This window comes from Agelaius phoeniceus, chromosome 3 (genome assembly GCF_051311805.1).
Source record: "Agelaius phoeniceus isolate bAgePho1 chromosome 3, bAgePho1.hap1, whole genome shotgun sequence".
NCBI classification, from domain to species: domain Eukaryota; kingdom Metazoa; phylum Chordata; class Aves; order Passeriformes; family Icteridae; genus Agelaius; species Agelaius phoeniceus.
In genome coordinates this window covers 15,062,559-15,090,457 of record NC_135267.1, presented here as the reverse complement: position 1 = coordinate 15,090,457, position 27,899 = coordinate 15,062,559, and the positions used below count along the sequence as shown (strand labels likewise).

The window sequence follows — 27,899 nt, the reverse complement described above, 5'->3', positions numbered from 1 at the left end:
ATGTCCATATATGTCAGAATTTAAGTAATAAGGCTTAAATTTTCTTTAGTAAATAAAACCACATACGAAACATTCAGTTCAACACATTATGTATATTTCTGGTATAATTAAAAGACAACAGCTCTGGGTAAATAATTATATTACATATTTATAACTATTGCAAGAATAGACATGTTTTGCATAATCTTCAAATTTTAAAAACAAGATATACAGTTGAAAGTACTAGAAGAGGACATTCAAATCTTTCAAAAGACTACCCAATCTTTCTTCCAAAAAATAAAAATCAAAATAATGCAAGTTGTTTTCTGGCACCTACTTTCCTCCCACAATCCCGTCCCCCTTCCACACACACAAAGCAGCATCACAACCAAATTGTATGTGTTTCTCCTCTGGAAATGTGTCATGGCAAATAAAAGTGGTTACAAAACTGTATTCCCTCTAAATTAGGAGTTCACCAGACACAAACACATAGCAGTGTTTCATTTTATCATCCCCTCTTCAATGTCAGATCTTATACTAACTTAGATGGGGTACTTATATGAGCATTTATGCCCCATAAAAAATTGAATCAACCATTTTTTAAAAATCGTCTTTTACTAAATAAATTATTCAAATTTAGTCCCATCCCACATGCCTTAATGTTACTATTCCACTGCACTGTTTCTGCAAGTATCTAGTGGGCGCTCAATTAAAACTCATAGCTTACAGGTCCAACTTTGCTTTTCCTACAATTATTGTATCTGTAGGTACATTAACATTCATAAGGATTTAAGCGTAAATACAAAAAGTAACCTTTGTAAACAGTTCTCATGTCATAGCCAATACAGAGCGTTCAGTGAAGCACTCAAGTCACTGCTGTCAGGACAAACAACCTTATAACTCAAACACATACTCGTTAGCCAGACATATTCTACGGAATATGAGAGCTGCCAGGGCGAAGGTGAGCAGGACGATGAGCACGGTGGAGCCCGTGTGGTTGGCGTTGCCCCGGGGCTGCGGTGCCCGGGTGAAGTCGGCGGAAGCCGGGGCCCGTCTCTGGCTCTGCTGCTGCGCGCGGCGCTGCCGGGGACTCAGCGAGGTGCTGCTGCTGGGCACAGCTGGGCTGTGCTCCTGCCCAGCTGCTGCTGCACTGCTGCTCTGAGCTTCAGACTGAAACAGAAAGGTTGACAGCTGTCAGACAATGCATTTTATCTCTTGTCAGCAAGAGATAAAATCATAGGGACTAAAACATGCTCTTCAGATAAGTGTTAATACATGTCACTAATAATTACAGGATTGTTATAGCTGCTTGTTTTTGTCCATACACTATCCTGAGTAGAAATATATTTCAAGCTGAAAATCAGCAGTTCTATAGACAAGAGAAGGCTGAAAGAAGTCTGTCAAACCATATTTATGTTAGAGACTTCAAATATCTTTGTCTAGGATGTTTTAACTCTTTGCTGCTCAAGAAATCCTCTAGGTAGTTACATCTCTGAGGATTTGCAACGTCACCTATACTGAAGGGGAAACAAGATGGAGAAGCCAAAAGAAGGACGGAGAGAAGTTCAAGAACTGTAGTTAAGCAGTGCTGCAGTGCTTCCTGGGGACATCTGGGTCCAGAAGTCTGTTCTCATCACCACCACCACCACTGAAAAAACAAAACGAAAATCCTAACCACAAACCACCTGATCCCAGCAGGAGCTCCGGAGCACAGCACATGTGCAGGCACTTACCTATTGCCCTCTACTGGGCAAACTCGATCTGACATTACAAGTACTAAAAAATGCACTTTAGCAAATGATGTTCTGCTCATGAGAATTTTATGCTGAAGAAAACAAGTTTCAATCTTATCAACTAGAAAATATGACATCTGATCTCCCACCAGACTAATCTTGCTTGCAATACTAAAAAGCTCAAACTTCCAATGTTTAATATTAAAAATAGTAATACAGCGCAGTCATTAGAAATAAGCATTTTGACAAGGTTTTGTTTTAAAAGTTTAAAAAAAAAAGCTCTGAGAAAAAACGGCAGGTTTTTAAAATTTTTAAGTCTCATTTTCAGTCCTCAGAAAATAAGGGTTTCTGGTATTCCTACTTAAACCAATTTGCAGCTATTTTCCAGAGTTAGCTTTCTCCCCCTTTCCTTCTAAAAGATTATCCTAACAGCAGGTAAAACTAGAATTCTAGACATTTTAGATTTTTCTCCAAAGCCTTTTAATGGACCCAATATCCATAACCTTAAGCACTACTTCAGCCATCTACTATACCCATAAAAGATAACCTTTCCACATGACTTAATGGGGAATGCCCTCAACTGCATATCAGATTTGACAATCCACAAGACAGTGAATAGCACTTGGTCTTGTGACTCTTCTCTGTGTGGATAAAGAATTCAAAATTTCCACCTAGTCAGTGATTTGTCTCACCAAGAGAAAAGGCCTTAAATTCCTACCTCCTCATCATTACTATTTCCCACTGTTTATCATTTGCAAGGAAGTACTGATGCAATTACTCACCACATTTGATAACTTGCTGTTTACACAGGGGTCTAGCCTAAATAAGCAAAGCAGCTTGGGTAGCTTCAAAGAAAAATGTTTTTAAAAGATAAATTTTATCAGCAGAGACAGCCAAGAACACCACAAGCAGCCTGTTGTGATTTCCAGTACACTGCAGAAGAAAGTAATTCTGCTTCTCACTTGAAAGCTCCTCATGCCAAGGAAAATAAAGACTTGGGGAAGCCAAGCCTTTGAGAAACGAAGTTCCTAGATTCATCTACATTCCCATCATCCAGAAGGTGAGAGGGAGAGAAGTGAATTCAGGACACAAGAACTACCAATTCAGTAAGCAATGTTCTTCTTCTTCAGTTTTTAAATATATAAAAAAGTCTAGAAATATTCCTAATCCTCCATCTTACTAACAAAAGTAACTAGCACTGGCTGTCACACACATCTTCTCAATACTGCAAAACTTAAATTTAAAAATAAAACAGAAAGGCCCCGTTCTGAATAGAACAAGCTGTCATACACTGACATGAACAGATCCGTGATTCAAGAGAAATCTCACTGACAATTTCAAGGCTTTCAGTTATTTTTCTGAGGAAATTATAGATGGATTGGGCCAGCAGCAGACCAAAGGCTTCACCCAAAGCTCAGCTAAATGCACCACCTTGGGATTCCCAACATAATCAATGGCCAACTATTACCAGACATGCAGAAGAAAGCTAAGAAAGGAGGCATCATCATGACCCGATATAAATTTGGGTCCAGGTGCTACAGTATCTTAAGTAATAGAGATGACAGATAGATAGATAGATAGATAGATAGATAGATAGATAGATAGATAGATAGATAGATAGATAGATTCTTTTATTTGTTTGAAGACTTAATTGTTAAGAATGCCAAAAATGGCAGACGGGCTTCACTATTAAAAAAAATCACAATCACCTTGTCTTCAACTCAATGGCAAGTCTTTAAACTCTTTGTAAGCAAACATTACAAGATTTTTAGACTAACACAACACCTCACATGACACAATTTCCATTACTTCTGCCAAATAATGGTTTCTGCCAAACCATACTAGAAATGTGGATGAGGGCTTAACAGACTAAAAATAGAAATATTCAACAATAGTTAATTATAGCCACCTTTAGCATCTGATCTTTACAGACATTTAATACATACATGTCACATTATTACATACTATTTATATTACTACATGTCACATTATTTCTGAAGCTTCTGAAACTGTTAGGACTGATAGAAAACTTTGCTCCAAGGACATCTGAACAATGATTTGATGAATAAGCTATTTCAGTAAAATATACTTATATCAGAACTAACAAAAACTTGTACCATATAAAAAAATGCAAGTAATGAAATTTATATCATGTTCAGTCTACTTAAAAATGGTAGAACTCATTGCATCCTTTATATTTCCAGCCCATTATTTTAAAAAATTTTATCAGAATACTAGAAGGATATGTAATCATCTTAGAAGGGATGTTTTAAAAATACAGCAAACTCAGAAACTCAGGACCATATAAATGCTCTGGGTTACTGAAGCCTCTTTCACTTATACCAGTGGTCTGGGGACAGATGCAGAAATCAGGATAGGTGAAACACTTGTTTGTCTGTGCAACTTCTAACTGAAGAAACACTGAAGTTTGACACAGCATGGCTTAATGGCTAATATGAAAAATGTCAGGTTTTTAATGAATCAAAGTTGGGCATAGTACTCTCAATTGTCAAGACATTTAAAATGGTTGCTGTAGCATTACAGAACTAAGACATCACTTAACAGAGATAAAGGGTAACGCTTTTTGCCAATATATCATTCAGAACTTATAATTAAAGTTAAGGGCTTTATAAATCTCATGCATCAGAACACAGCCTCATTTTCTGACAGAAACCTCCTTCATCAGCCCAAGGGTAGCTGGCTTCAGTTACACTGTTTATTTTATCACCCTCATAATGCTTCATCTAGTCACTATTATCAGTGCAAGTCACTATTATAAGATACTGCTTAATAACAGGTGTACTGAGGCTTAATGCATTCCCAGGTTATCAGAAAACAGCCTAACTACAGTTTTTACCTTGCTACTTAATAAAGCTCACAAAGCATCAACTTTATTCATTAGCTATAAGCCCCAAGGTGGGACATCATTCTCTATCAATGCACCAAATGTATTGCTACAGATTTGGTGGAAGTTTAGACACCCATAATCCAAACAGATTTAGTCTGTGCAATGGGGGGGAAGATAGAAATGCAGCCCACCAGCCTCTGCTGCTGAGTAAATGGCACTGCTCTCCAGCCTCCACTAATGAGTCCCACTGTGATCAGAGTTTTGGTACCAAAATTTAGGTGACCACTGGACCTGAGTCCCACCTGAGTATCTACAATATATTCCTTCAAAAACATTGTTTTGCTCAGATGTGGAAGGATTTCACCTTAATGCTACGGCAGTTACTTTTATCAAGCCAGTTTTCAGCAGCAGTACCTTGCTTGCACTTTGAATACTCAAACAAGAATAATGTATCATTACTTTACCCTGAGTAGACATCAACAGCTACTACAAATAAAATAAAGTACTGTCAGAAGTAGTCTAGTCAGAGGTGTTCTCTGCATTCAGTTCAGACTCCTCAGAAATACTGCATAATGCCTTAGGTAGCCTATTGTTTTAGTTTTATTACTGCTAAAGACTGTTCTCTGCAGCTCTGTATCCTTTTAGACAAGTTGCTGTGGCAGCATCTTCCAGAGCAGTGTTGTTCCTTTCCTTGTTCCCATGTTGTTGCACTCGTTGCCTTGCACCTGACTGTTATTTGTCCTGGTTCAGAGCAAATTTGGGAGAGAATCCCCCAAGGGGCTCTGGCAGGAAAGCAAATTAAATCAGCCCTGCCCCATAACCGGTCCAGGAGAAACTACCTCCTTGGAGAAAAGTGGAAAAAACCTGTTTATTAAACAATAAAACCTAAACAATATTAAACAATAAAACCCCTTGCTGCTCCAAAAGAGATGACAAACTGAGAAACCCCCTCCCCAGGTTGCAGCTCAGCTCACTCAGTCTCTGATCAGTCCCTCAGTGCTGGAAATGTCGCGGGCCAGGCCCGGCCCAGTGGGCCACAGGTGCAGCTGCCGGTGCTCCCCTGGGTGTTCAGTCCAGAGCAAGTTTCAAGAGGTCCAAAGAAAAGGGAAAAAACCACATTCCAGGGAACTTCTTTGCCTCAGCTAGCTAAACTAACTAAAAGCAAAGGAGAGCTCTGTCCTGCTGTCTGTCCATCCACAGATAACACAGTCCAGGAGCTGGAATGTGGAGGAGTGAGTGCAGTGTCTGAAAACAAACTGCTGCTTCTTCTCTCCCCCCTTCACTCTCGGGAACACATCTTAAAGGTGCAAAACTTATTATCAGCATAAACAGAATGAGATGATTTGGGATAAAAGCATCATATAGTCAACCCAGGACACTGGCAAACCTCTATAATGTTGTGAGACAGGTTCTCTTGGGAAGCAGGTCTCACTGGCACGAGAATCAACCCCCTCCCTTCCCCTTCTTCCTTCAAAATCAGCTGTTTAAAGGCTGGATGAATGTTCTCTAATAATACAGGCACATAAAACTTAATAGCCAATGTGCAACATCTGCACCAGTGTTGCACACTCCAGTCATTATTAACAGGACAGTGAATGGGAACAACCTCTGCTGGTCTGGCAAAAAGACAATAGAAGGTGGGGAGGAAGTGAAGTGACCTGGAAGATGTGGTCATGCAGGGAAAGCTTAAAAGTCAAGAGCTCTGAGTGCACCTTCCCCACAGCACAGACAAACATCCATGCAGCAATTACACAGTAAGTATTTTCAAAGGGCAAGAATCTGTAAGACTGAAGTACTGAGTAACAAAATGACATAAGCAACAGTTTCAAACTGAGTTTTGAAATCTGAAAAACATATACTTAATGTAAATACTGTAAGACTTGGTCCTTCTTTAGTCAGTGAGGCTATAATCCTTTTCCTAGGTGAAAGACGACAGAAGGTAGAGCTAATTAAAAATATCTCTTTTTCTGATGGAATGAAAAATTCTCTCTTCAGGAATAAGGCCCTGCGTGGAACAAAGAAATGGACACAAAGTGATGCCATCACAGAGACCCATTTCAGAGTGCTCTTCACACAAGAATTAAGTTAGCCCTGTCCCAGGAAGGACATTACTGTGATCAGAAATATCTGATTAACACATTTCAAAAATCTGGCCTTTCAATCAACTTTAAGGTTAAAAAATCATGGCACAGAGAACTGCTGCTGGAAAGAACAAACTCGACCATGAAGCAGTCCCATAATAAAACACAGACTACAGATTGCTTCACCTTCACCTAGAGGTGACCCTTCCCTTAACACCTATTTACCATTGTGTCTTTAATGAAGAATGGTTACAACTGTTCTAGGAGCAGAAGAAAGGTAACACTCCATTTTTTCTGCATGATTACTTCGAGTATTCATTTCTGTACTGTCTAGAAAGACAAAAGGTCCCATGACTTCAGAGTGAGACACATTAATCTACTGTATCAACAAGTTAATACAAGAATTCAGCATTAGCCCCATCTCTCCCCTTTTTACTCTCAACTAGAGTAAACCCAGCAAATTTTCTACAACAGCTTTTAATTAAGTACACATTTGTAGAGTCAGGGGCAAACATTTTATCCCCAAAGAGAGAATAATATGTTTTGGTGTTGCCCAAATCTAACACAACTTATTAAGGCAGAATTAGGTCTTTACACAACAAGAACTCAATAAAGAGATTTTACACATGCAGGAAACCCAGCTGAGTAGAAAAGATCTGAGGTTTGCATGGGTACACTTTCACACCTCTAAGCAGATCAAGGCCCAGAGTGCCCTACTTTGAAAATATTTCTATTACCTTTCACATGAGTAAGAACACAAAAATAACAAGCTCAAATTCCTTAAAACAGTCTTTCCTGCTACACATTTCTTTCTTCCACTGTGGCTATTTTCCACTACTGAATGGCTCCAGATAATTCCTACCACTCAATATGTGACAGCTCAGAAACACAGGTGTTGGTTCAAACTAAAACTAAAAATCCTGAATATTAGTTAAATTCTCTAAAACATGAACCCACTTATCATTTACAGTTGATCACATATATTAATATTTTTACATACACTTATATGTTTATAGGTCTCATTTCCTATAGGACTGATCTTCTGAACATTAAATTAACTATTAATTATTAAATCAGTATAATTGATAAAACTAGTTTTCTTAAAAATGTGATTAATTTTAAAAAGTCTCTCTCCTCAAGAAAATGCCAGAAATGCCTTGGTGTATCAGATCTTTCTACTATATTAGCCAGGATTTGCAATAAGAAGAATATAATAAAATGGTTTATTGAATCCTGAACAATCTGGAAGAATTTCTTCCCCCTTACTGTGAGGGAAAGAAAGTTTGCTATTAGCACGTTTATATTTCTACATAACTTGAAAACATGTTGCAAACACACAACAGATGTTACTGGACATGTTGTAGGTTTTTTAACCAATCTGCAGCCCCATCCTCTCTAAAAAAGGCAGCTGAGCTGGGATTTGCCTGCAATTTATCAGTGAATTTAGACTGCATTTGCAACAGTCCTAACAGCAGCTGCCTTGGCCCACCACCAGACCTCAGTCACTTCTGAAACCTTTATGTAAGCATACACCTAGCAGTATTAAAATATAAGTGCCATATTTCAAATGGTAAGAACATTTTAGACTGACTTAAGAGGATAGTACTGATTAATATTTAAAAGCTACAGGTTATCACTGAAACATTTTTTGCCTCTGGCTAAGAATTCTGTAGAGAAAACCTGTGCTATGTTACGCAGATGGTAAATTGTAGTGCTTCAGACACCATGAAGTTTTAATGAACACAGTGTAATTAAAGGAAACACTGGGAAGAAGAACTGCTAAAAGAACATTATTTCTTGTTTTAAGAGAAGAAAGTGAAAGCAAAGGTTGCTATTTCTAAAAATGATTCAGCATACTATTTGCTAATAGATTTTATATAAAGTATGCAGGAGTTCCAGCATAAATATATGAACTACATACTTTAATCAAGACTCCAATCAGCTTAAGAGGACCAATTTAATAATCAGACTGTGCCCAATAAAGCTCAAAGATGGACCATACCGTTGCACTTGCTGGATCTGGGAATGCTCTGGCTGCACCATCCTGCTGGGGCTCACGTGAAGCAGCAGTGTGGTTCAGTCCTGATGTGTTTGAGGGTCCAGCATCAGATCTCCTGGATGAATTGACCTCTGCCTACAAGAAGCACACATGCACACGTCACAGACAAAATCAAAATTGCTCCAAAACAATTTGGCTTATTTTGGAACGTGTATTTCTTTGCAGAGAATATGAGGCTTATCAAAATGTAATAATTGGTTGTGCCAGTTGCATTCTGACGACACAGTAATAAGTTTAAGAAATTTTCATTCTTTAGAAATAAGACTGCAAATGTGCAAACAATGGTTTAAAACCCAATTTTGTTTGCACATATCAAATGTAACATTCAAAAAAAAAAGCACAGATGTAAGAGCAAAAAACAAAAGTCTTTAGAAGATCCAGGACATTATGCCAGAATAACACAGTTTTTAAAACTTTTGTTTTGCATGTCCTTAAGACAATGTTGCTTACTGTTGATACAAGTGAAGTAGCACAGCCTGTTCCCCCACAGGACTGAAGAGCCTCTGGTGAGAGCCAGTGTAATCTGGCTGTACTGGTTTCAGTACAAAGTTGCCTCACAGACAGAGTGGGCATATATGCATGACACTACACTGGGTAGTATTTGCATACCAGTGTCCACTATTTAAATTTCAGCATGGAGTGAAAGAAAAAATTCAAGTCTTTCAATACTGCTTTCATACACATTTACAAAATGTCTACTGCACATTATTTCCCAGAATTTAGGTTTCATGCTTAGGAAATCTGAGACAAGAGATCAGTAGGGACATGTAGAAGAACACAAACCCCAGAATATATGCCAGCAATAATCTCTTGGGTATGGAAAAGGATATACCATCATAGCGCTGAAGTGGAATATTTCTAAAATTTACACATGTCAAAAAAAAGGAAGTCTTGACCAGATCAATTTTTATCAGTAACCAAGTCACCTCTCAAGTCATGTGTCTAGATGCCAACTTAATACAAAATGACAACTTCAAATCTAGTCTTCAAATGCAGACATGGTGGTAGTGGTGGTAGTAGTAGCAAGAAATACAAACGGTGTATTAGAAAACAACCAGTTACAGTGATAACAAACTGGTAAGATCACAGTATAATAGTCTTTCATGATACTATTTAGTGTGAGGAAATTAAGTTCTCTGTTTCTTTATGTCTTACCTCAAGAGAATCCCAAAAATACATTCATTAACCAAAACAATCTGGAGATGGATTTAACATTTGAAAACTTAGAATATGCTAAGAAGACTGCTTTGTCTTTGCACTTAACTATTATGAACTGTAGTATTAGACAGGAAAAGTTATGATTCAAATATGGATCATCAACAAAGCAACACAGAATTATGAAGCATTTAGACTGGAATGGAACTCCAGATGTCCCTGGTCCAACTCTCTCTAGAGTCATGTCCAGACAAGTTTTGAGCATCTCCAAAGCTGGGGGTTCCAGAGTCTCTCTGGGTAGTCTGCTCCAGCATTTGACAACCCTCAGGGTGAATCTTTCTTTCCTATATCCAATCTTAAGTTCCCCAGAGCCAGAGTACCGATTTTCATACTCTTGCTTCTTTCAAGATGAGCTTATTTCATCTTTACTGTTAATCTCTATAAAGCAGTACCAAATGTGCATTTGATATACTTTAGTTTATGAAAGTACTAAGTCTAGTATCTAGACTAAAGTCAGACCATTCAAAAGATGACCAACATCTTTAAACATATGAGGGTGAGCAGAGAATTTTACTGCAAAATATGCCATGTGATGGCAACATGAAGGTAAACCATACTGTTTTACAGTGACACATATCCTATTAGTGATTTCTTTTTCTTTTTCCCTGTTTTAAGCAAAGTGGAATTTCTGCTATATAACACCTAAAATGCGGGAAACTATTTAGAAGTCAATATAAAACTGATACAAAATACAATTTACTATTAAAACAGACAGGAACAAAGGTGGATGCTCACAGAATCAGGAAAACCGTAATGAGAAGATGTGTTGGGGTCTTTTCCCCCACCTGAATTTTGTATTCCTATCTCAATACCGCTTTTTAAAAAGTTACCATCTTGTTTAAAGCTGGTAAGAAACACAATAACCCTGGGATCATCTACACATAGTTAGGAAACCTCTTATTAAAGGATGAATGCAGAGGTTGCTAGTATGTTTGCTAGTAGAGAGACTCTCTCAAATTATACACTCAATCTGCAATCTGATGTTAAATCTTACCCCATAAATTGATATGAAATGTATCCAAATAATTAAAAACTTCTTTATTTTCTGCTAGTAATTCATACTATTAGTTTATTACAAACACAACAATTGAACACCTCTGCCTAACAACAAACAGATAAGAAAGTCAAGCAAAGCAGAGAAGCAGGAAGCTTAAAAAACCCCAACCCCTAAAATGTGATTTGAGAAGGGAATAAAGGTGCAACCAGAGGACAGAACTGATTTACCTTATTAAAAAAAAAAAAAAAAAAAAAAAACCAAAAACAATGGATGGTGAAAGGCTGTAGAAACCTAATGCATTTGTTCATTTTTTTTCCTGACAAGTGCTTGTTCTTAGGAGGTGGTGTCAAGCACACAGATACATGGAAAGCACCTGTATTCTTTAAAGACTGATATCTGTAAGCCGTTAATTTTAAAACTGAAAAAGGTATGAAATGTCAGTTATGAGTTCTTTCTCACAAAAGAAAAAGCCAAACAAAACCAAACTCTGATATTTCTAGAATTTCTTTGAAGATTAGCAGTTCTTAAGTAAAAATCAATCCTACAACTTTAAACCCTTATATACTGTAAAAAAGCCAGGAAAAGGCAATCCATTGTTTCTCCAAGTAGCTCAGCTTTAAAATTCTGTCCCTGTTTTTTGTATCTTTGTAAAATATTTGGAGATGTTTTTATTCTAAGGGTTATGGCACAGGAATATGCACGTCCTGCAAGACTGGCAGGAATGCTCAGAAGACAATCTTTACTTTCCTGGCACACACAAAAGAAGTAAAAAGTAGCCCTTAGGACACTATTAGAAGAACATGGGTGATAAAAGGGGACATACTGGCAGCCCTGACCTTAGTGAGGATGTGTTCTGCACTAATGCCACATTGTCATATTGTAACTGTAGCTCCCTGCCCTCATGCACAGTAGTCTTCCTTAGTGGCTGATTTAAGAGTTTAGTGGAAAACCCAGTGAAAAACAACACTGTGCATGCAAGACATGCAATTCTCTAAGGAATGTATTTGTCTAAACAAACCTTGCTTTCACTGAAACACAAGCTAGAGAACACATTTTTCGGTCACAGCAACTTCCATACCAGAGTTCAACTTTCAGTATCTTCAGATAGTAGCAGAGTAGTTCAAAAGAATTTGCAACCATTTTTCAGTAGTAATATGTTTTATTCCTTCCATAAGCCAAAAGGAAAAAAAAAATCACAAAGGTAAAAAATTTAGGTTAGCTTTGCCCAAACTTTCATCACACTTTTATGATAAAACTAATTCTGGAGAATTTAATCAAGTTATTAGTGTCAGAAAATGTGGAAGTAAAAGCAACATAGGCAGTTTTTACTACAGTGGTCACCACGAAAATTAAAATTAATCAATCAATGCTTGAGATGCACAACTTATTAACCAGCAAATTTCAAGAGATCCATTCTTATTTTCTCTTTCAGACTATACTGAAATAAACAGGCTTCCACATAGCAATTGATGAAGGTCTTCTGAAATGATGAATGTTTCTGTGATTTCCAAGTTTTTCCCTCAATATTTTTTTTTTCTAATTCTATACAAGAGAGATAAAAGTTTAAACAGTGACTTTACCTTGAAGCTAATTTGCCTGGCAAGTTCTTTAGCCTCCTTGTCTGCCTGGCATGACACACTTCCAGATGTCAGTGGTAAGAGGGCTGTCTTCATAGATGTGCCACACATTTCACAACAGAAGTCTTGTGACCTGCACCCAGAAAGGACATAGCTCAGAATAACATGTTCTCAGTGTTCCTGTGTGCTTGTTTAATAAACTATTTGCAGAACAATCCACAGAAAGACAAGTGGTGGCAAGGCCAGTAGCTTAGAAGTACTTCCCTCTGCCTCAAATCACACTATCTTGAAAAAATATATTGAGAATTATCTATATTACTAACACAAATTCTCTGATGTCATTTAGGAAAGTATTAACAACTGACTTAAATATCACTATTATTTATACTTTATTAATAATTTCTTAGAATTAAAATACTTGTATCTGCAGCAAATAAAAACTATAAATTATAAATATTTAACTATTATTACAAATGTTATACTGAACCCAGGAGCTTGCACCTCCAATCCAGGAATTTCAGCTTCTTGGAGAACATAACCTTCCCACATCATCTCTCTATAGGGCAAGTGGCTCTCCAGGACAGTGAGGAACCACAGAGACTTGACATCACAGTATCAAGACCAACCTACCCCACTGACTCACTCCTGTTACTGAATGCCACTGAAAAGAGCCTGGCTCTACCTTTTTTACAACTTCCTTTCAGATAATTGTACACATGGATATGATCCCCTGAACCTTCTCTTCTCCAGGCTGAACGCTCCCAGCTCATTTACTATCTCCATGGGTGAAACATGTTCCAGCCCCTCAATCACCTCTGTGGCACTGCACTGAATTTGCTCCAGGACATGTTATCTTTCTTGTACTCTGACCTGCTCACAGCCCCACCTGAGCCCAGCACTCCTGATGTCTCACTAGTGCTGAGTACTGAAGTAGGATCACTTCCCTTGACCTGCTGGCAATGCTGTCCCTTGTGCAACCCAGGACACATCAGCCTTCTCTGCTGCAAGGGCACCTGCTGCCTGCTGGTCAGCATGGTGACTGCCACAATCCTCCCTTCCAAGCTCCCTTCTAGCAGCTGGTGCTATTCCTCTCCAGGGGCAGGACTTTTCTCTGACATTCCTCCAGCCAGCTGAGGCTCCTCTGGATGGCAGTACAACCTTCTGGTGTATCAGCCACACCTCCCAGCTTTGTATCACCAGCAAACTTGCTGAGGGTGCACCCTGTCCCATTATCCAGGTCATTAATGACACTGAATAGCACTGGCCCCAGTACTGACACCAGGAATACACCAATAGTGACCAGCCTGCAGCTGGATTTTGTGCTGCTTATCACAATCCTCTGAGCCAGGCAGCTCAGCCAGTTCTTAATCTACCTTACTGTCCCCAACTACCTAGGCTGTACTCTGTGACTGAGGATAAGGCAAAGGACACCAAAAGCCTTGCTGAAGTCCCTATAAACAACACCCACTGCCTTCCCCTTGGCCACTAAGCTAATAATTTCATCATAGTCACAAACCTAATCTTAAATTAACTTCCTAAAGATCATTTAGAAGAAGTTGCTTCAGAATTTTGAACTAATTTTGTTATTACTTAAGGACAATTATACATCATTATTTTGGTTGTTTTCTCCCCCACTTACTATCAATTCCATCATACCCACTTTCTCTCCATGCTGCAATTAGTACTGTATCACAATGTTAATTACATCTCCAAGTCTGAATTTCAGACAAATCTCTAATATGACCACACAATACTGGAAGGAACGGAGTGCTCCCAAAATATTTAGTTTGACTGCAAGTTCCAAGTTTACACAATATCCTGAGAAAAAAGTGACTACACATACAAGGCATCAAACTTGTTTTATTTGGAACAGATAAGATAAAGACTGAAGATAATAGACTAAAATAGCTTATTTTCTACTCAATGCATTACCCTAAAAGTAAGTGAATGTAAATGTACCTACAATAACAAACTTAACACTTACTTCTTTGCAAGAGCTCTTCTTTCTTCTGGTGTGTAATCTAGAGATCCTATTGCTCCTTCACCTTTGGTTGGCATAAATCCTATGATGGCTAGTAAAGCTGTTCTTACTAAAATGGGAAAACAGAGTTATAAACAAGGTGGCAGAAACAACAGTTATGTAATCTCATTCCACACCTGGCAAAGTTGCATTTCTGACTGCAAAACTTCATTCTGCCAAGTCTGAATTTCCTACAAGCAGCACTGGTTTGGGGTTTATTTTGGTACACTGCAAGGTGTTCTCAATTCTGTTTTAACATCAGGTTGTAAACAAAGAAAAGGCCAACAGAGAAGAAAAAAATCAATTCTCACAAAAATGCTGCATTAAGGTGAGTGTTCCAGACTTTAAAAACAAGGAAAAAAAGGTAAAGCAGAACTAACATATAAAAAGGTGGTTGAGGGGAGAAGAGGGGAGAGGAAAAAGATAAGAAGGTTCACAGGGAATTCCTTTTTTTGTGTCTGTTTTCTATTAGACATGAATTCTGCAATTTAGTGCACACATGCTCAGAGTTTTTCTTTTTTGCAAAGTATTGCAGAATTTGTTCCTTTTATGTCATCATAAATAGGGGAAGGATCTCACTTAGAACATTAATAACTGCTAAATAACTAACTAATATTAGTAACAGAAGTCATCTGTTCTTCATGTGAAGCATCTCTTTTGACAACATCTGTACTTGGACTTTGTTTTACAGATGTAATGAAATTTAAGAATTCAAGACACTTTGCCAATAGAGTTGGTAAATAAATATCCCATCAAAATAAGTACCACAGAAAAGAGACAGAATATATATGACTACTTAGAAACACAGTATTTTCTACTCTTTAAAAAAACATTAGAGACTTAACAAAAGTTGAAGAGTGGTCTGCTAGAAAACTCCTAAAATCTTACTAACATATTTTAAAAGTGAAACTGATATAGAAATAATTGATATACTGTACTCAGTCAAATTAAAATTACTTGAACATATAGCATATTGCCTTGGATGAACTGTGCCAGCTGTAATAACAGTATTTTTAAAAATAAAGATAAGAGAAGATTCAGTTATTCTGAACTCAGACCACATTATCTTCCTCTTGAGTGCTCAGAACCACATCATTAGAATTGAAAACTCACTTCTATTATTATTCAAGCTGGCTTAGTGATCATGCAAAAACAGGGTAAAGTAACAGGATTTATTTTCGTAAGAAAAATTTTAAACAAAACACATAAAGATATTCTAAGTAGTCTGAGAATTCTTAATGCTTATGTATCCAAGTAAAGAAGAGTTTGCCATCACCCCTCAGCTCCTCAACCCTGGCATTTACTTAGTATGATTTCCAAATCATTCAATTTCACTCCTTTATGATCTTATATTTGACAAATTCTCCCATAATTTTACACCCTCAAAATCTGTCTCCTCTTCCACTATAAACATTCTTCATGAGATTTTTTTAGTTTAAAGAACAAGTTGTTTGATGTGGGTAACATTTATCAAGGAATTGTTACTTACTACTCCACGAAGGCTGCCATGTTTCAGGATGATGCCCTGAGATGCTTAAACAAATTTTCTTCCCCACTTCAAACCTGCCATTTGCCTTCAAAGGAAGAAGGAGGATACAATAAAGCATGCCAGAAGTTAACTCTTGAGTTTTTGTAAAAGTTGTAAAAATCATGATAAAAATAATTACATTTACAAATAATATGTGACAATTGTACTACTGCCAACACCATAAAATTGGCATTCAGCTTGCTGAAAACAGAACTCTGTCACCTGAGTCTATTAATGCATGAAGAAAAACCTTCTACAAAACTATGCACAAAGGAAGGCCTTTGCCTCAAACTACAGGTCTGCCTTCCTACATCTGAGCATTGTATTCAACAGAAACCAAGCAGGCCCATGGGGAGAACAGAAGGCTAGAGAATCACATCAGTGTGATTGCTCCCAGAGGAAAGAACTTCCATTTATTAGGCATAAAGCTTCATGCCATTCAGAGATCACCAAAATAATCTTGGAAGACTTTGGATCTTCAATTGTACTATATGTGCCACCTTTCTTACAAAAATAACATTATGTTAAATGCCAAGAATTGCTCTCTCTCTCTACCTATGATAAAATTGATAACAATAAAAAGGAAAAATTAGTAAGCATGCTTACTTACCGTCAGCAAAATAATGCTGGGTGGTTTCATGGGATATTCAGGTGGTAGCACTATTCGCCCATGATAAATCCCTCCATCAAAATCTGAATCTGGAGGGCCTCTAACAGTGAAGTGCCATTCAAAAAGATTATCCTAAAATACCCCCATCGATGGGAGAAGGGGGGAGGGGAAAAAAAAAGAAAAAGTGTTCATCACAGAAAAAGACAATTCAATCTCATTTTCTTGAACAAGGACGGGCTGAAGAAACAGTACACAGGCAGAAGTTTTAAGAAGCCAAAATCAAGTAGAGAGTTAAGAGAATGCAGCACTAAGGATAAAGCATTGTAGGCTTCTGGTAAATTTCTTGTGCTATAATTTGCCAAAACCCTCAAATTCATTGTCCAAATTTTTTATGCCAGCTGTATAAATTATTAGAAGAGTTTTACTATCCAACAGATAGAAAACTGAGTCAATTAAGAGTAAGAGCCAAAATCTTTCAATCTTTGTCTCAATGAACAATGATTTCTGGAGAACCAAGGGGAGACCTACACCAAGAAAGAACACTAATGACAGCCTTCCCAAAGCTCCTTCCATGCCCTGGTCAACACAGGGATTTGACTCACACCCCACAGAACTATTCCTCCTCCTCCATTAACAATTTTGAAACAGGTACTGTGCCTTATTGCACAACTTTGAAAGATACGCATTGAAATCTAGAGTTTTATCATCCTTGGACATATAAATAACTTCTCTTTAAACATTATTTCTTTGGAGTTTTCAGCTGGGATTTGTGTATCAGAACTCGTGCTGCCAACAACTTCCTAAATATTTACAAGCAGAACAACTCCTACTGTTAGGACAGGAGCCTAAATGAGGCTTGCTGTCAGTGAGTGAGATCCCCCAGCTAATGCTAAACACTGGTATTACAGCACTGGCACTGCCCACATAGTTGCAGTTTTTCAAGTCTAGGAGATAACTGTCAAGATTTCCAGTGTTTCCTTTCATCTGCCAGCGTTCTCTTCGCAGTGAGACACTGTTCTAATCCAGAAATAAGATCTTCATGTAGGTTCCAAATAATAGCAAGAATTAAACCTCTCATTTTACCACAGGAAGGAGAAGCAAGCTACAGATAAAAACCAGTAAACAATAGGGAATATTTTATAGCGCCTAGGAACATGCATTATTATGTGAGCACGACAAGTGTGTTACGCATTTCTGCAAACAGCTGAAAATCAAACCTCCCAACTGAATATCATAGAACACTGATTTTTTTTAAATTAACCTAATGAAGTCAGAAGGGATTTCTGTTTAAGCTTCTAACCACCAGAAGTTCATTGTCCTCTCCATCCAAAAACTTAACTGGGTGTTCAGACAAGAAGCTACCGCTTAAGTGAAATCCCTCTCTCTTACAATGCATCCAGAATTGTACACATTTGTGTTTTTCACAGGTTTTCTTAAAAGCAAAACAACAATCCTCAGAGATCACCTTAAGTGTTTCAGTGACCAACTCAGCAACTGAGCCCGATGCCAGGTTTGGGTACAAAAAGCTTGATTTACATATCAAGTATTTCCAGAGTCTTGGGAAGGCGATGGGGGGAATAAACACACCCATGCTATAAAACTACACAGGTGCCATGTAAAACTATTACTAAGTACTTTCACCAATATCCTGAACTAGAAGACCATTGAAGTTGAATTCTGCTGCTGATTTCCATCACAGGGGAAAAAAAATCGGCTTGCTATCATTTAAATATGTATATTTTAAATATATATGCATTTTAGAGACGTATATATTAAGAGTATATATTAATAAAACAGCCTAATTACAAGGTCTTGCAAACATATAGAGAAACAAACCTCCAAAGGCTGTGCATGATAATGATCTGTAGGATCCTTCAGTTCTGCAGCCTCTTTCATCAAACGTTTGACAGCTGAAAAAAAGGAAAGCATAAGACATGAAAATGAAGAAAATAACTTAATATGCATTGCATAGAAAAATACATAAAACATTTCTTGAAGAACTCTTTTCAGCTAACTAATCTTCTCCAGCAGATTCCAGCTTCTTCACTGGAGTTCCTAATTCAAGACACTATATAACTACTTATGATGAATAAACCTTAAATGGGTTGTACAAGCATAAAGTTATGAAAAATCCGTGCATGATCACAGAGCTTCTCAACACTGAACACCAGGACTAAAGTAGTTTTATACTGGTAATTGCACCAAGGAGGAGGAAAAACATATGTATCATTAACAGAGTTTCAGACTACAAGATTTACAAGGCTAACAACCTCAATATTCTACAATACATGAGCATCTTTAACAACTGCTGAAAAGCTTTATCCTGACACCTCCCATGACAATTACATGACTACTCCTTTAGTTGATCAAAGGGTGGTCACAGTAATACTTGAGAGAAATCAACATATCATCAGGAAGAGGAGATGAAGTTTTATATAAGACTTGAACACACATATGCCCAGCCTGAAAAATTTACCCAGGGCCTCTGCAGCTGGAACCTGCCACCAAGTGTGAACACCCAGGTGTTCTATCATGATTTTAGGATACTCATTAGCAACCTTCTCCAACCTTCCACTTCAGAAATACCAGCATCACCTGTATTTTCTGTATTTCCTTCTTGTGCCCTCTTTTGCAAGCTCTGTTACATCACTTATACTTCAGGTGCCCTCATGTGCACCATACATTAATAAAAAACTCTGACCTCCCCACACAGGGATTCTCCTTCCAATCTACTGTGAAAAGTTCTTTTCCTCCTTCACACTTTTGGACAGCTATAAACAACGGCTCAAAGTTTGAGAATTTCACTTCTTACAACCCAAAGAGAAAACCAATTACGTGGAAATCTGCTGCTGCCAGTTACCTTAGTTATGCTGCTGTCACAGGGAGGTGTCAATTAAACACCCTACAGATCCCACAAGGTCATGGCACAGCTAGCAGCATTCAGACTCTGCTGAGTAACAGTTTGTCTCTTTCATCTTCATTAAGGTTTACCAGTTCATTAGAGAGGAATATAAGAAAACCAGTCTGGACCAGAAAAGGCTTTGGACCCAGCATTGCTTCACAGCCAACAAGGCTGGACACTTGCCTTTAGAAGAAAAGTGGCATGCACCAGGATGAGCTAATTCAGGAGGGAACACCCCATGAAGCAAAAAGATGACCATGAGAAAACTGACAATGTACATAATAAAACCTAATAAAGACAGAGCAGTCATGGACAAGGCAGACAACTGTTACTGAGATTTCCCAGCTGAGAAACCAGGACAGAAAAGAAATACATTCCCCCACAACAGCATCAAGTGGAGTCACCCATGTTCACCAAGGGAAAGCTATTAGAGCATAATAATATTCCACTCTTGGGGCATGAAACATAACAAAAATCTAATTTAGCTCTTGAATATCACAGAGATAATTTGCTTATAAGAAGTTTTCAGTATTAAGCAACCCTGGACATTTTAAGTATCTATCAGCTGACCTAACTTCGGCCTTCCAATACCTGAAGAGAGCCTACAAGAAAGATGGGAGAGGGATTTTTATAAAAGCATGTAGCAACAAGACGGGGAATAGCTTCAAACTGAAAGAGAGTAGATTTAGATTGTATCTTAGGAAGAATTTCTTTTCTGTGAGGATGGTAAGATGCTGGAACAAGTTATCCAGTGAAGTTGTGGATGCCCCATCCCTGGAAGTGTTCCAGGCCAGGTTGGACAGAGCTTAGAGCAACCTGGTCTAGTGAAAGGTGTCCCTGCTCATGGCACAGGGGTTGGAAGTAGGTGATCCTTAAGGTGCCTTCCAACCCAAGCCTTTCTATTATTCCATGATTCTAAGCAGCACATGTGTATGCAGAAAGGCTGAGAGATGGGGTTGTTCAGCCCGAAGAAAAAGCTCTAGGGAGACTTTACTGTGACCTTTCAATACCTAGAAGATGCTTATAAGAAAGAAGTAACTTCTTACCACAACCTGTAGTGAGAAGAGGGAATGGTTTTGAACTCAAAGAGAGCAGGTTTAGATTGGAAGGAATATGGAAGGAACATATGGAAGGAATTCTCTACAGTGAGGGCAACGAGACACTGGAACAAGCTGCCCAGAGAAGCTGGGGAGGCCTCATCCCTGGAAGCATTGAAGGCCAAGTTGGACAGAGCTTTGAGCTGTGATTTAGCAGAATGTGTCCTTGCCTGAGGCAGGGAGGCTCAACTAGATTACCTTTAAAGATTCCTGCCAACCCAAACCATTTTGTGTTTCTCCTCCCACATTGCTGAAAGAAACCAACTGAGAGGCTGCAAAGAAAGCCTGGAGAGGTAAAGGTTCATTCTGAGAATGTGCAATCCAGTGAAGAAAGCACAAAATTTGTTTCTTCTTTAAGCACTGCTGCAGTATTCATGAAACAGTTCTTCCTTTGGCTACCAAAAACTGCAGTGGAAGAAACAAGCATAATTCACAAAGTCTGCCTGCAGTAAGTCATGGTATTTCAACCCACTTAAGTCATACTGAGTCACTGAGTAAACATTTGGCAATGGCAATTCTGAAAAATCAGAACGGTTTGGACCCATTTGAAATAAAGAATTGCAGACTGTCAATAAAGTCAAAGAGTATCACTAATTCAGCTAAAAAAAAGTCAAGACACAGAATTTGTCTAAGATAGGTTTTAGAGACAAAATAGTCAAGTTATTTTTTAATGTGACATGACCATCAACATGAAAAATAACCATACTTTCACAGATACACTCAGTAACACTTTATCAATGTTCATCAAAATTAAATCCTGGAGAAATTAAGTTTCTGGACTAGAGATTACAGGAGAGTTCCCACCAAGCAGAAGGTGTGGGAGCTATCTACTGCTCTGTGGAGGAAAGACAGAATACTACAGGTCAGAGGCCCTGCCTGACAATCTGCCTCTTGTGTTACACTGAATAAAATTTTCTGAAAAGCAAAATATGGATATTAAAAATCTAAGAATCAAGTTTAAAGCCACCAGCTTGCTTTAGGATTGAGTGGTGGTGGAATAACAATTAATGCACAAAATTTGGACAATAAATGCATATGTGATTCATAGATTCATTTCTGCCAAAAACCACGTCCAGTCAAATTCCACTTTCATCATCCTTTACTTCAAGTTACCCTCAAACCTCAGTTCACACAATTGTTTCTTTTGAATATATCTGCAGGTCACATTCAAGTACTCCTGCTGTGTGCCCAACCAGACAAGTCTGTAGCTAGTGGCTGGGGAAACCTTCTGGACACAGAACATGCAAGTGATCAGTCTTTGTAAACATCAGTGTGACTGCTTAAAGAGATGACAGGATTTGAACATTGGTGGTGTTTTCTTAGTATATCATTATGTCTTTACTAAAAAAAAAAAAAAGTGGTTGTGCATGACAGTATCTTCCTCAAATGCACAGCAACCTTTTCATTCTGAAATGAATTCTCAAACTTCAGTTTGAAATTTCAGTTCCACTATTTGAAAAAGAAAGTACATAATGAACAGACAAATAATGGAATCCAGAACAGCTGGCATAAAGCTAGAGATCTCTCAATCTTCCAAGATGACTTATCTAAGCTGGGAAAAGAAGAATAAAACAACCTGACAGCTTTTACTGCTTTGGCAAATGTTTCCTACCTTTTTATTTATGGCTGCTATTATTATTTTTTTTTCACTTTAAGCAAGATTTAGAGGTCTATGCAGAAGAAATACAGAAGAAGTAGTAACTTTTTCCCTATGGCTCTGCTAACCAAAACAGCACAAGTAAGGATGCAATTTATTTACTGAATACAGGTTTTCCAATGAAAGTAAAACTCCCATAAAACCCTTCATCTCAGAGAAACTTTTATAACTACTCAATCCACTTAAGTGATTAGTAAAACACAAGTCATCTTTGTTATGTGTTTTTCTATTAATGAGGCTACTACCTACAATTAGGAAAAATATTACACAACAATAATAGAAAAAAATGTTAAAGTGAAATCACATAAACAGTTTGAGACAAGCATCAAGTCCTTTCAATTACATGGACGTGTTGAACGACATTTTGGGAGGGTCTTCTTAAATCCAGCTGGCTTTCTTTTCTTCCCCCCTCCACTCTATAGCTGACCATTGAGCCAAGAGTGCCTGACCCACAGCTGGTGTAACCATCAAGTGACTTCAGAGGTCACAGTGCAGAGTGTCAGCAGTCCCCACAGCAGCCCAAAGCACCTGGGAACCCAAACTGCATTGGCATTTAAAAGAAAATCTCATTTACTAAAGGTAATGCTTAAATTTCTTGGAAGGGAAAAATAACAGTGAATCACTCTGTCAGTAGCTCCACTACACATCATTAAAAAGCCCATCAGGATTAAGTTTATGTGTAAAGTACCTAGGATTGCTCATAAAATGACAGCACTTGATGAGCTTTGACATTTTAAGTTTTAAAAAATTCCCCGTTTTAAGTGATGTGGTCACTGACACATGTAAGAAAACATATTTAAAACGAAGAGTCACAGTAGCTCTTTGATATGGAAAATGATCTTTTTTCAATGATATTTTTTGCTGTACTCTCTAGAGAATGGTTTATTAAATCTAAACATACAGAAATTCTAACAGGTTCACAGCAACCTGCACAGCGTCACTAGGACCTGTGTGACATGTTGTGGATGTGATTCTCCTGGCCAGCTTAGAACCTGTGAATGATGTGTGATCATCTGTGAACTAAAAATAATAGAAATAAATCCAAAACACAGCACTGAACCAGCTACTAGGAAAAAAATTAACTCCATCCCAGCCAAGACCAGGACATTCCTCTGGCAGTTCCTTTGCCTTCTGCTACAAAACAAGTGTAAACACCATTTGCCAAGAAACAGGCCAGCTGTTTTCCATCCTCAGGGTCTCAGATACATCCCTTCTCAAGACCCATAAGCCTCCTGAACAGCTCTTTTACATCTTCACAGCCTCACGTACATTCCTTCACATGATCAACAAAGTATTAACAACTATTAAAAAAACACAAAAACTTTTAATTAGTCTTGTCTTGCTTTCCTCTCACCCTCAGAAACAGCCAACCTTTAGTCCTCATATCCCTCAGGGCAGCAGGAAGTACAGTACTCTTCTTGTAGTTGCAATTGAAAACAACTGTTCAGTCAACACAAAGGGAGGTAAAACTTACAAAATCCAAGGTATTTGTTGAACACACTAAGATTAAACAATGAATAAAATTTTAACATCTGTTCAACGTTTTGTTTTCAAACAATCTATCCTTATTTCATACTCGGAAGGTACTAAGCAGCACAACAGCTACTGGCTATTTCCTATTAGCTCTGTTTAGTTAACAAAGAACTGACTCATGCTTGTAGGCACGGATCACTTACTTGTACAAAATATGCAGGGGAGAAAGAAGTACAGTTTGTAGGAAAAGCAGCAATCATATTGAAGATGACAGCTAAGAGGATCACAATCTCAGCATTGTTAGGTTCCCTATGCCCTCAGGCTCCCAAAGCAGTGCCCTGGACAATAAATGCAGGACATTGCCCAGGACAATAAATGCATGCCTCCCTCCACATGCTCTCCCTAGGCCTCCAGTGCCCTCACTAATCAAATTCTTAATGAGTTGGTCTGCTGAAAGCAAAATAAACTCTGCCCCCCAAAAAACGAAAAAGCATGATTGTTTGTGGGCTCTGTGTGAGGCACTGCAAGTAGGTGTTCATAATTCTTCGAGTGTCTGTGCTAATGCCCACTCAGACGCCTGGTCACAGCCCAGACAAAAGCGAGACATTGTCACTACAAGAGCAGTGACTACAAGATTTGGTGTCTGATCTTACAGGCCAAGGGTCACAGCTCTTGGGGGAAAAAAAACTAAAGAGATTATTCCAAGTAGCTGTCTTATAGATTTCAGAAAATAGTGATGTTCCTGAGGCATGAAGAGGATGAGTCTGTACTCTAGTCAGCTGAGCTTTAATATTGATGGGAGAGGTTTATCAGCCATGTGGTAGCAGGCTGATATACATTGACTAATCCATTTTGAAATCCTAAGACAGAAAACAGCTTACCCTTTTACAACTGCCAAAAATACACACAAAAATATGAAGCAACGGCTTACAAGGCTTTGCCTTATTGAAGCAATACAAAGAAACCTGAAGTGTGGAGTGTGAAATTTCATCCCTTCCAAAATTAATGGTCTTTTTGGGAAGAAATAAAAAAGAAACTCAAGTTCATAGGCAGTGTGAGAAGACAGCATGAGGTGAATGCCCCCATGGCACCCTGCTCTCACAGAGGGTCAGTGACAGAAGCTGTTTGGCCATCCCAGACATGCACTGGCCATGGCCTGTACCTGTGGCAAACTGAGAATGGCCAGAGCTGCGCTGCCTCTCAGCGAGCAGAGGCGTGGTGTGCAGGGGAACAACTTGCTTTGTGCTGTGGAGAGTTACCATCTTTCTGGTATGTTGGGATGAACTAACTGGCTGTAGAAACAGGGATAAGGAAGAAGATGAACACATTGCCTTGGAGCAATCAGGAGCAGGACAAAGACATGTAGTAATATTGCACTTTTGTGGTCTGCTTGAGAGCACACAAAGTACAGCAGTGGAGAACCTAACTGATCCCCACTCATCAACCTGGTCTAGCACATTCACAGAAGAGAGATCCAGGTATGAAGTTCACAGATGAACTTCAGCTCCTTCACAACTCTATAGCAGAATTTGGCTTAAAATAAAGATTAATAAAGGCACATGTTTCTTTTAACAGTATTTTCCTATTTAAAATGTATTTTCATCTACAACATTACATTAAAGCAACTTATAATAAAAGGGTTAGTAGGATTTGCCCTTTAAAAATCTACTGAACAGACAAAGTCACCATTTGCAGTTTGCTCAAGTCAAAGAGCAGATTTCAACAGTAGAAGCCTCTTGTACAGGTACAAAACGATTACTTTTTCCACTCTGTCTCAAGATAGCATGTTCTAAATCCCTAAAGCTGACCTAAACGTTAGCAGCCTGGTTCTTCCTCTACTAAAGGCAAAGCAACAACAGGCACAAGGTCAGCTACTTGTTCTAAAGCCCTAGAGGGCTCAGTTACCAAGTAATCCCTTCAGTCCACAGATGACACAACCCTTTGAAATAGAAAATATGGTGCACTTTTTATGTATTTTAGTGCCTTTACATTAACTGAAGCTAGCTTAATATTAGAATATTGTAGAGTTCCATTGTAAGCCTTCAGTCAAATTGCAAGAGTAAGATACCAGCACTAAAGTGCACAGGTAACTGGAACAAGACAGGAATTTGTAAAACATACACAGAAATATTAAGTAATTGCCTATGCTCATCTACCTGGTTAGCAAGTTAAATGCCAGACTAGAAGCAGTGGCTATACATAATTACTGTCAACTCATTTTAATGGACAACTGTGAAAGAAACAATATTTATTTAAAATATTTGTTATATTTATTCAACACCTTTTTGCACATCTGTTCAGTGAACGATTTCACATATATTGACTATTGACATCCATGTTTTAAATCATTATAGAAATTTTAAAAGTTACTTATATAATTTACAAACTTTCAACATCTATATGGAAATAAATAGTTTAATAAATTAATATGTAACCAAACATGCTTAATTTGGAGAAATAATATTAAACCATTGTATGAATTATTTGTCTTTGCCACATAAAGTTCATTTTGCTATGGAACAGCTGGTTCCACCTGGTTTTCAGCACCAACAGGTGCTGAAAATCAATTCCAGTAAAGGTAATTTTCTCTTGAATACAGGGGGGACAAGTAGCAATAAAGGGGAAGAACATTTCTAAATTAAGCCACAGATATTTGTCCTCTCCACCCAGATCCCAGGTGTTTGTCATACAGCACACCACCACTGTTTCCCATGACGTGGCGAACCACAGCCACGGAGCATGTTTGTTTGGCCTTGTAAATTCACATATGCCACGCATCCTGCATATCTCCCTAAAAACAAAGTATTCCTTCCTTCCAAGTATTTTTAAATGACAAAAAGTTCATCATTCGCTTAGTGATCCTTCTTATCTTTCAGTTATGCAACTTGGGTGTAAGGCTAAGGGACATAATTTAACAATAGACACATTATCCGCACGAGGTATGTTTGTAAACAAGCGTGTCACTGACATTTGTAAGGTACAAGTCATCATAACATTCAGTTTCTCCTCACCTCTCATGCTGGTAACAGGAAGGTATGATTAAAAAATAAAGCCACTATTCATCACAATAACATGAAGCCGATAATGCCTATTTCTCAACACCCAGTCAGGGGAAAGCCGGGACAGCAACCCACACACACACCCTCCCAGCCCTTACAAGCCGCGGAAGAGGTTTTGCTCCGGCTGTGCAAGCAGCTCCCGGGGGTGAAGCCCTGGCACAGCCGGTCAGAGGCCGCTGCTCCGACACAGCCATGGGGGAGACACGGCCTGTCCACTGTTTGCTTCCCAGGAATCCAAGCCTTCCCTTCTAGCACTGTTTTCTCCACATCTCTTGAGGCATCTCTCTCACTTCAAGGATTCAAAAGAAAGCGCAGGAGTTATAGGCATGAATTTTAACATGCAAACATGCCGAACCAAACATGGGAGCAAACACAGACACGCAAGTAAATAGAGCCTGTACAGCAACACTTCTGCAAAACAAACTGACGCCACACAGGCCAAGTCACCCTTGGCAAGCCGTCCCTCACAGGCACCTATTCAGAGGGCAGGCGATGCCGGGGGAGCAGGGCACGGCCACCTGACTAAACGTTCAAAGGTACGATTCCACGATCCACCAAAACGCGTGGGCACACAGACCTGGCGGTCAGGGTGTTTTGAACCGAATTACAGCTCGGAGGAAGGTATCAACGCCATCGCACTGCGAAGGCGAACCGAACCCGGCCGGCCTCCGCCTGAACGCCGCCACCGCCCCGGCGCAGGGAACCCATCGCCACCGCCGTGGCCCCCGGCCCTCCTCCCCGCCGCAGCCCCGGCCCCGGCCCCAGCCCCGGCCCCCGAGCCCTCCGCGACCAGCTCGCCAGCAGCGGCCCGGACAGCTCGTAAAGGCGCGGCCGCCGCCTACCCGGGCTCTTGAGGTTGTACCGGGCCTCCATGGCAGCGGGCACCGCTCGCTCCCTCCGCGGCGGCTCCGGCGGCGGGGGCAGGGGGCGGAGGAGGAAGGCCGGCCCCGGCCCAGCCCGCCTCGCCGCGGGACACTCCCCTGACGTGGCAGCGGCGGCGACAGCCCCGCCGTGACCGCGGGGGGAGGCACCTGCCGAGCCGGCACCGCCCCGGGCCCGGCCCC

At 39.2% G+C, this 27,899-nt stretch overlaps 1 protein-coding gene across 1 annotated transcript; it reads right to left on the bottom strand.

Moving 5' to 3' along the window:
• Positions 1-72: 72 nt before the first annotated feature.
• On the bottom strand, positions 73-27,893 carry UBE2J1 (ubiquitin conjugating enzyme E2 J1). The gene is made up of 8 exons (XM_054628942.2): positions 27,678-27,893; positions 18,484-18,557; positions 16,648-16,779; positions 15,999-16,083; positions 14,474-14,579; positions 12,493-12,622; positions 8,644-8,775; positions 73-1,149 (listed from the first exon to the last, which is right to left on the bottom strand). Exons 1-8 carry the CDS (start codon positions 27,706-27,708, stop codon positions 874-876), a joined length of 966 nt encoding a protein of 321 aa, XP_054484917.2. The 5' UTR covers positions 27,709-27,893; the 3' UTR covers positions 73-873.
• Positions 27,894-27,899: the final 6 nt, after the last annotated feature.

Excerpts from the sequence above, each read along its gene's own strand:
- UBE2J1 (XM_054628942.2), bottom strand. The coding sequence starts at position 27,708 with ATGGAGGCCCGGTACAACCTCAAGAGCCCGG. Across the intron at positions 18,558-27,677 it reads GTACAACCTCAAGAGCCCGG|CTGTCAAACGTTTGATGAAA; the intron begins GTAGGCGGCGGC and ends CCTTTTTTTCAG. Across the intron at positions 14,580-15,998 it reads ATGGCAGCCTTCGTGGAGTA|TAAGAACAGCTTTACTAGCC; the intron begins GTAAGTAACAAT and ends TTCCCATTTTAG.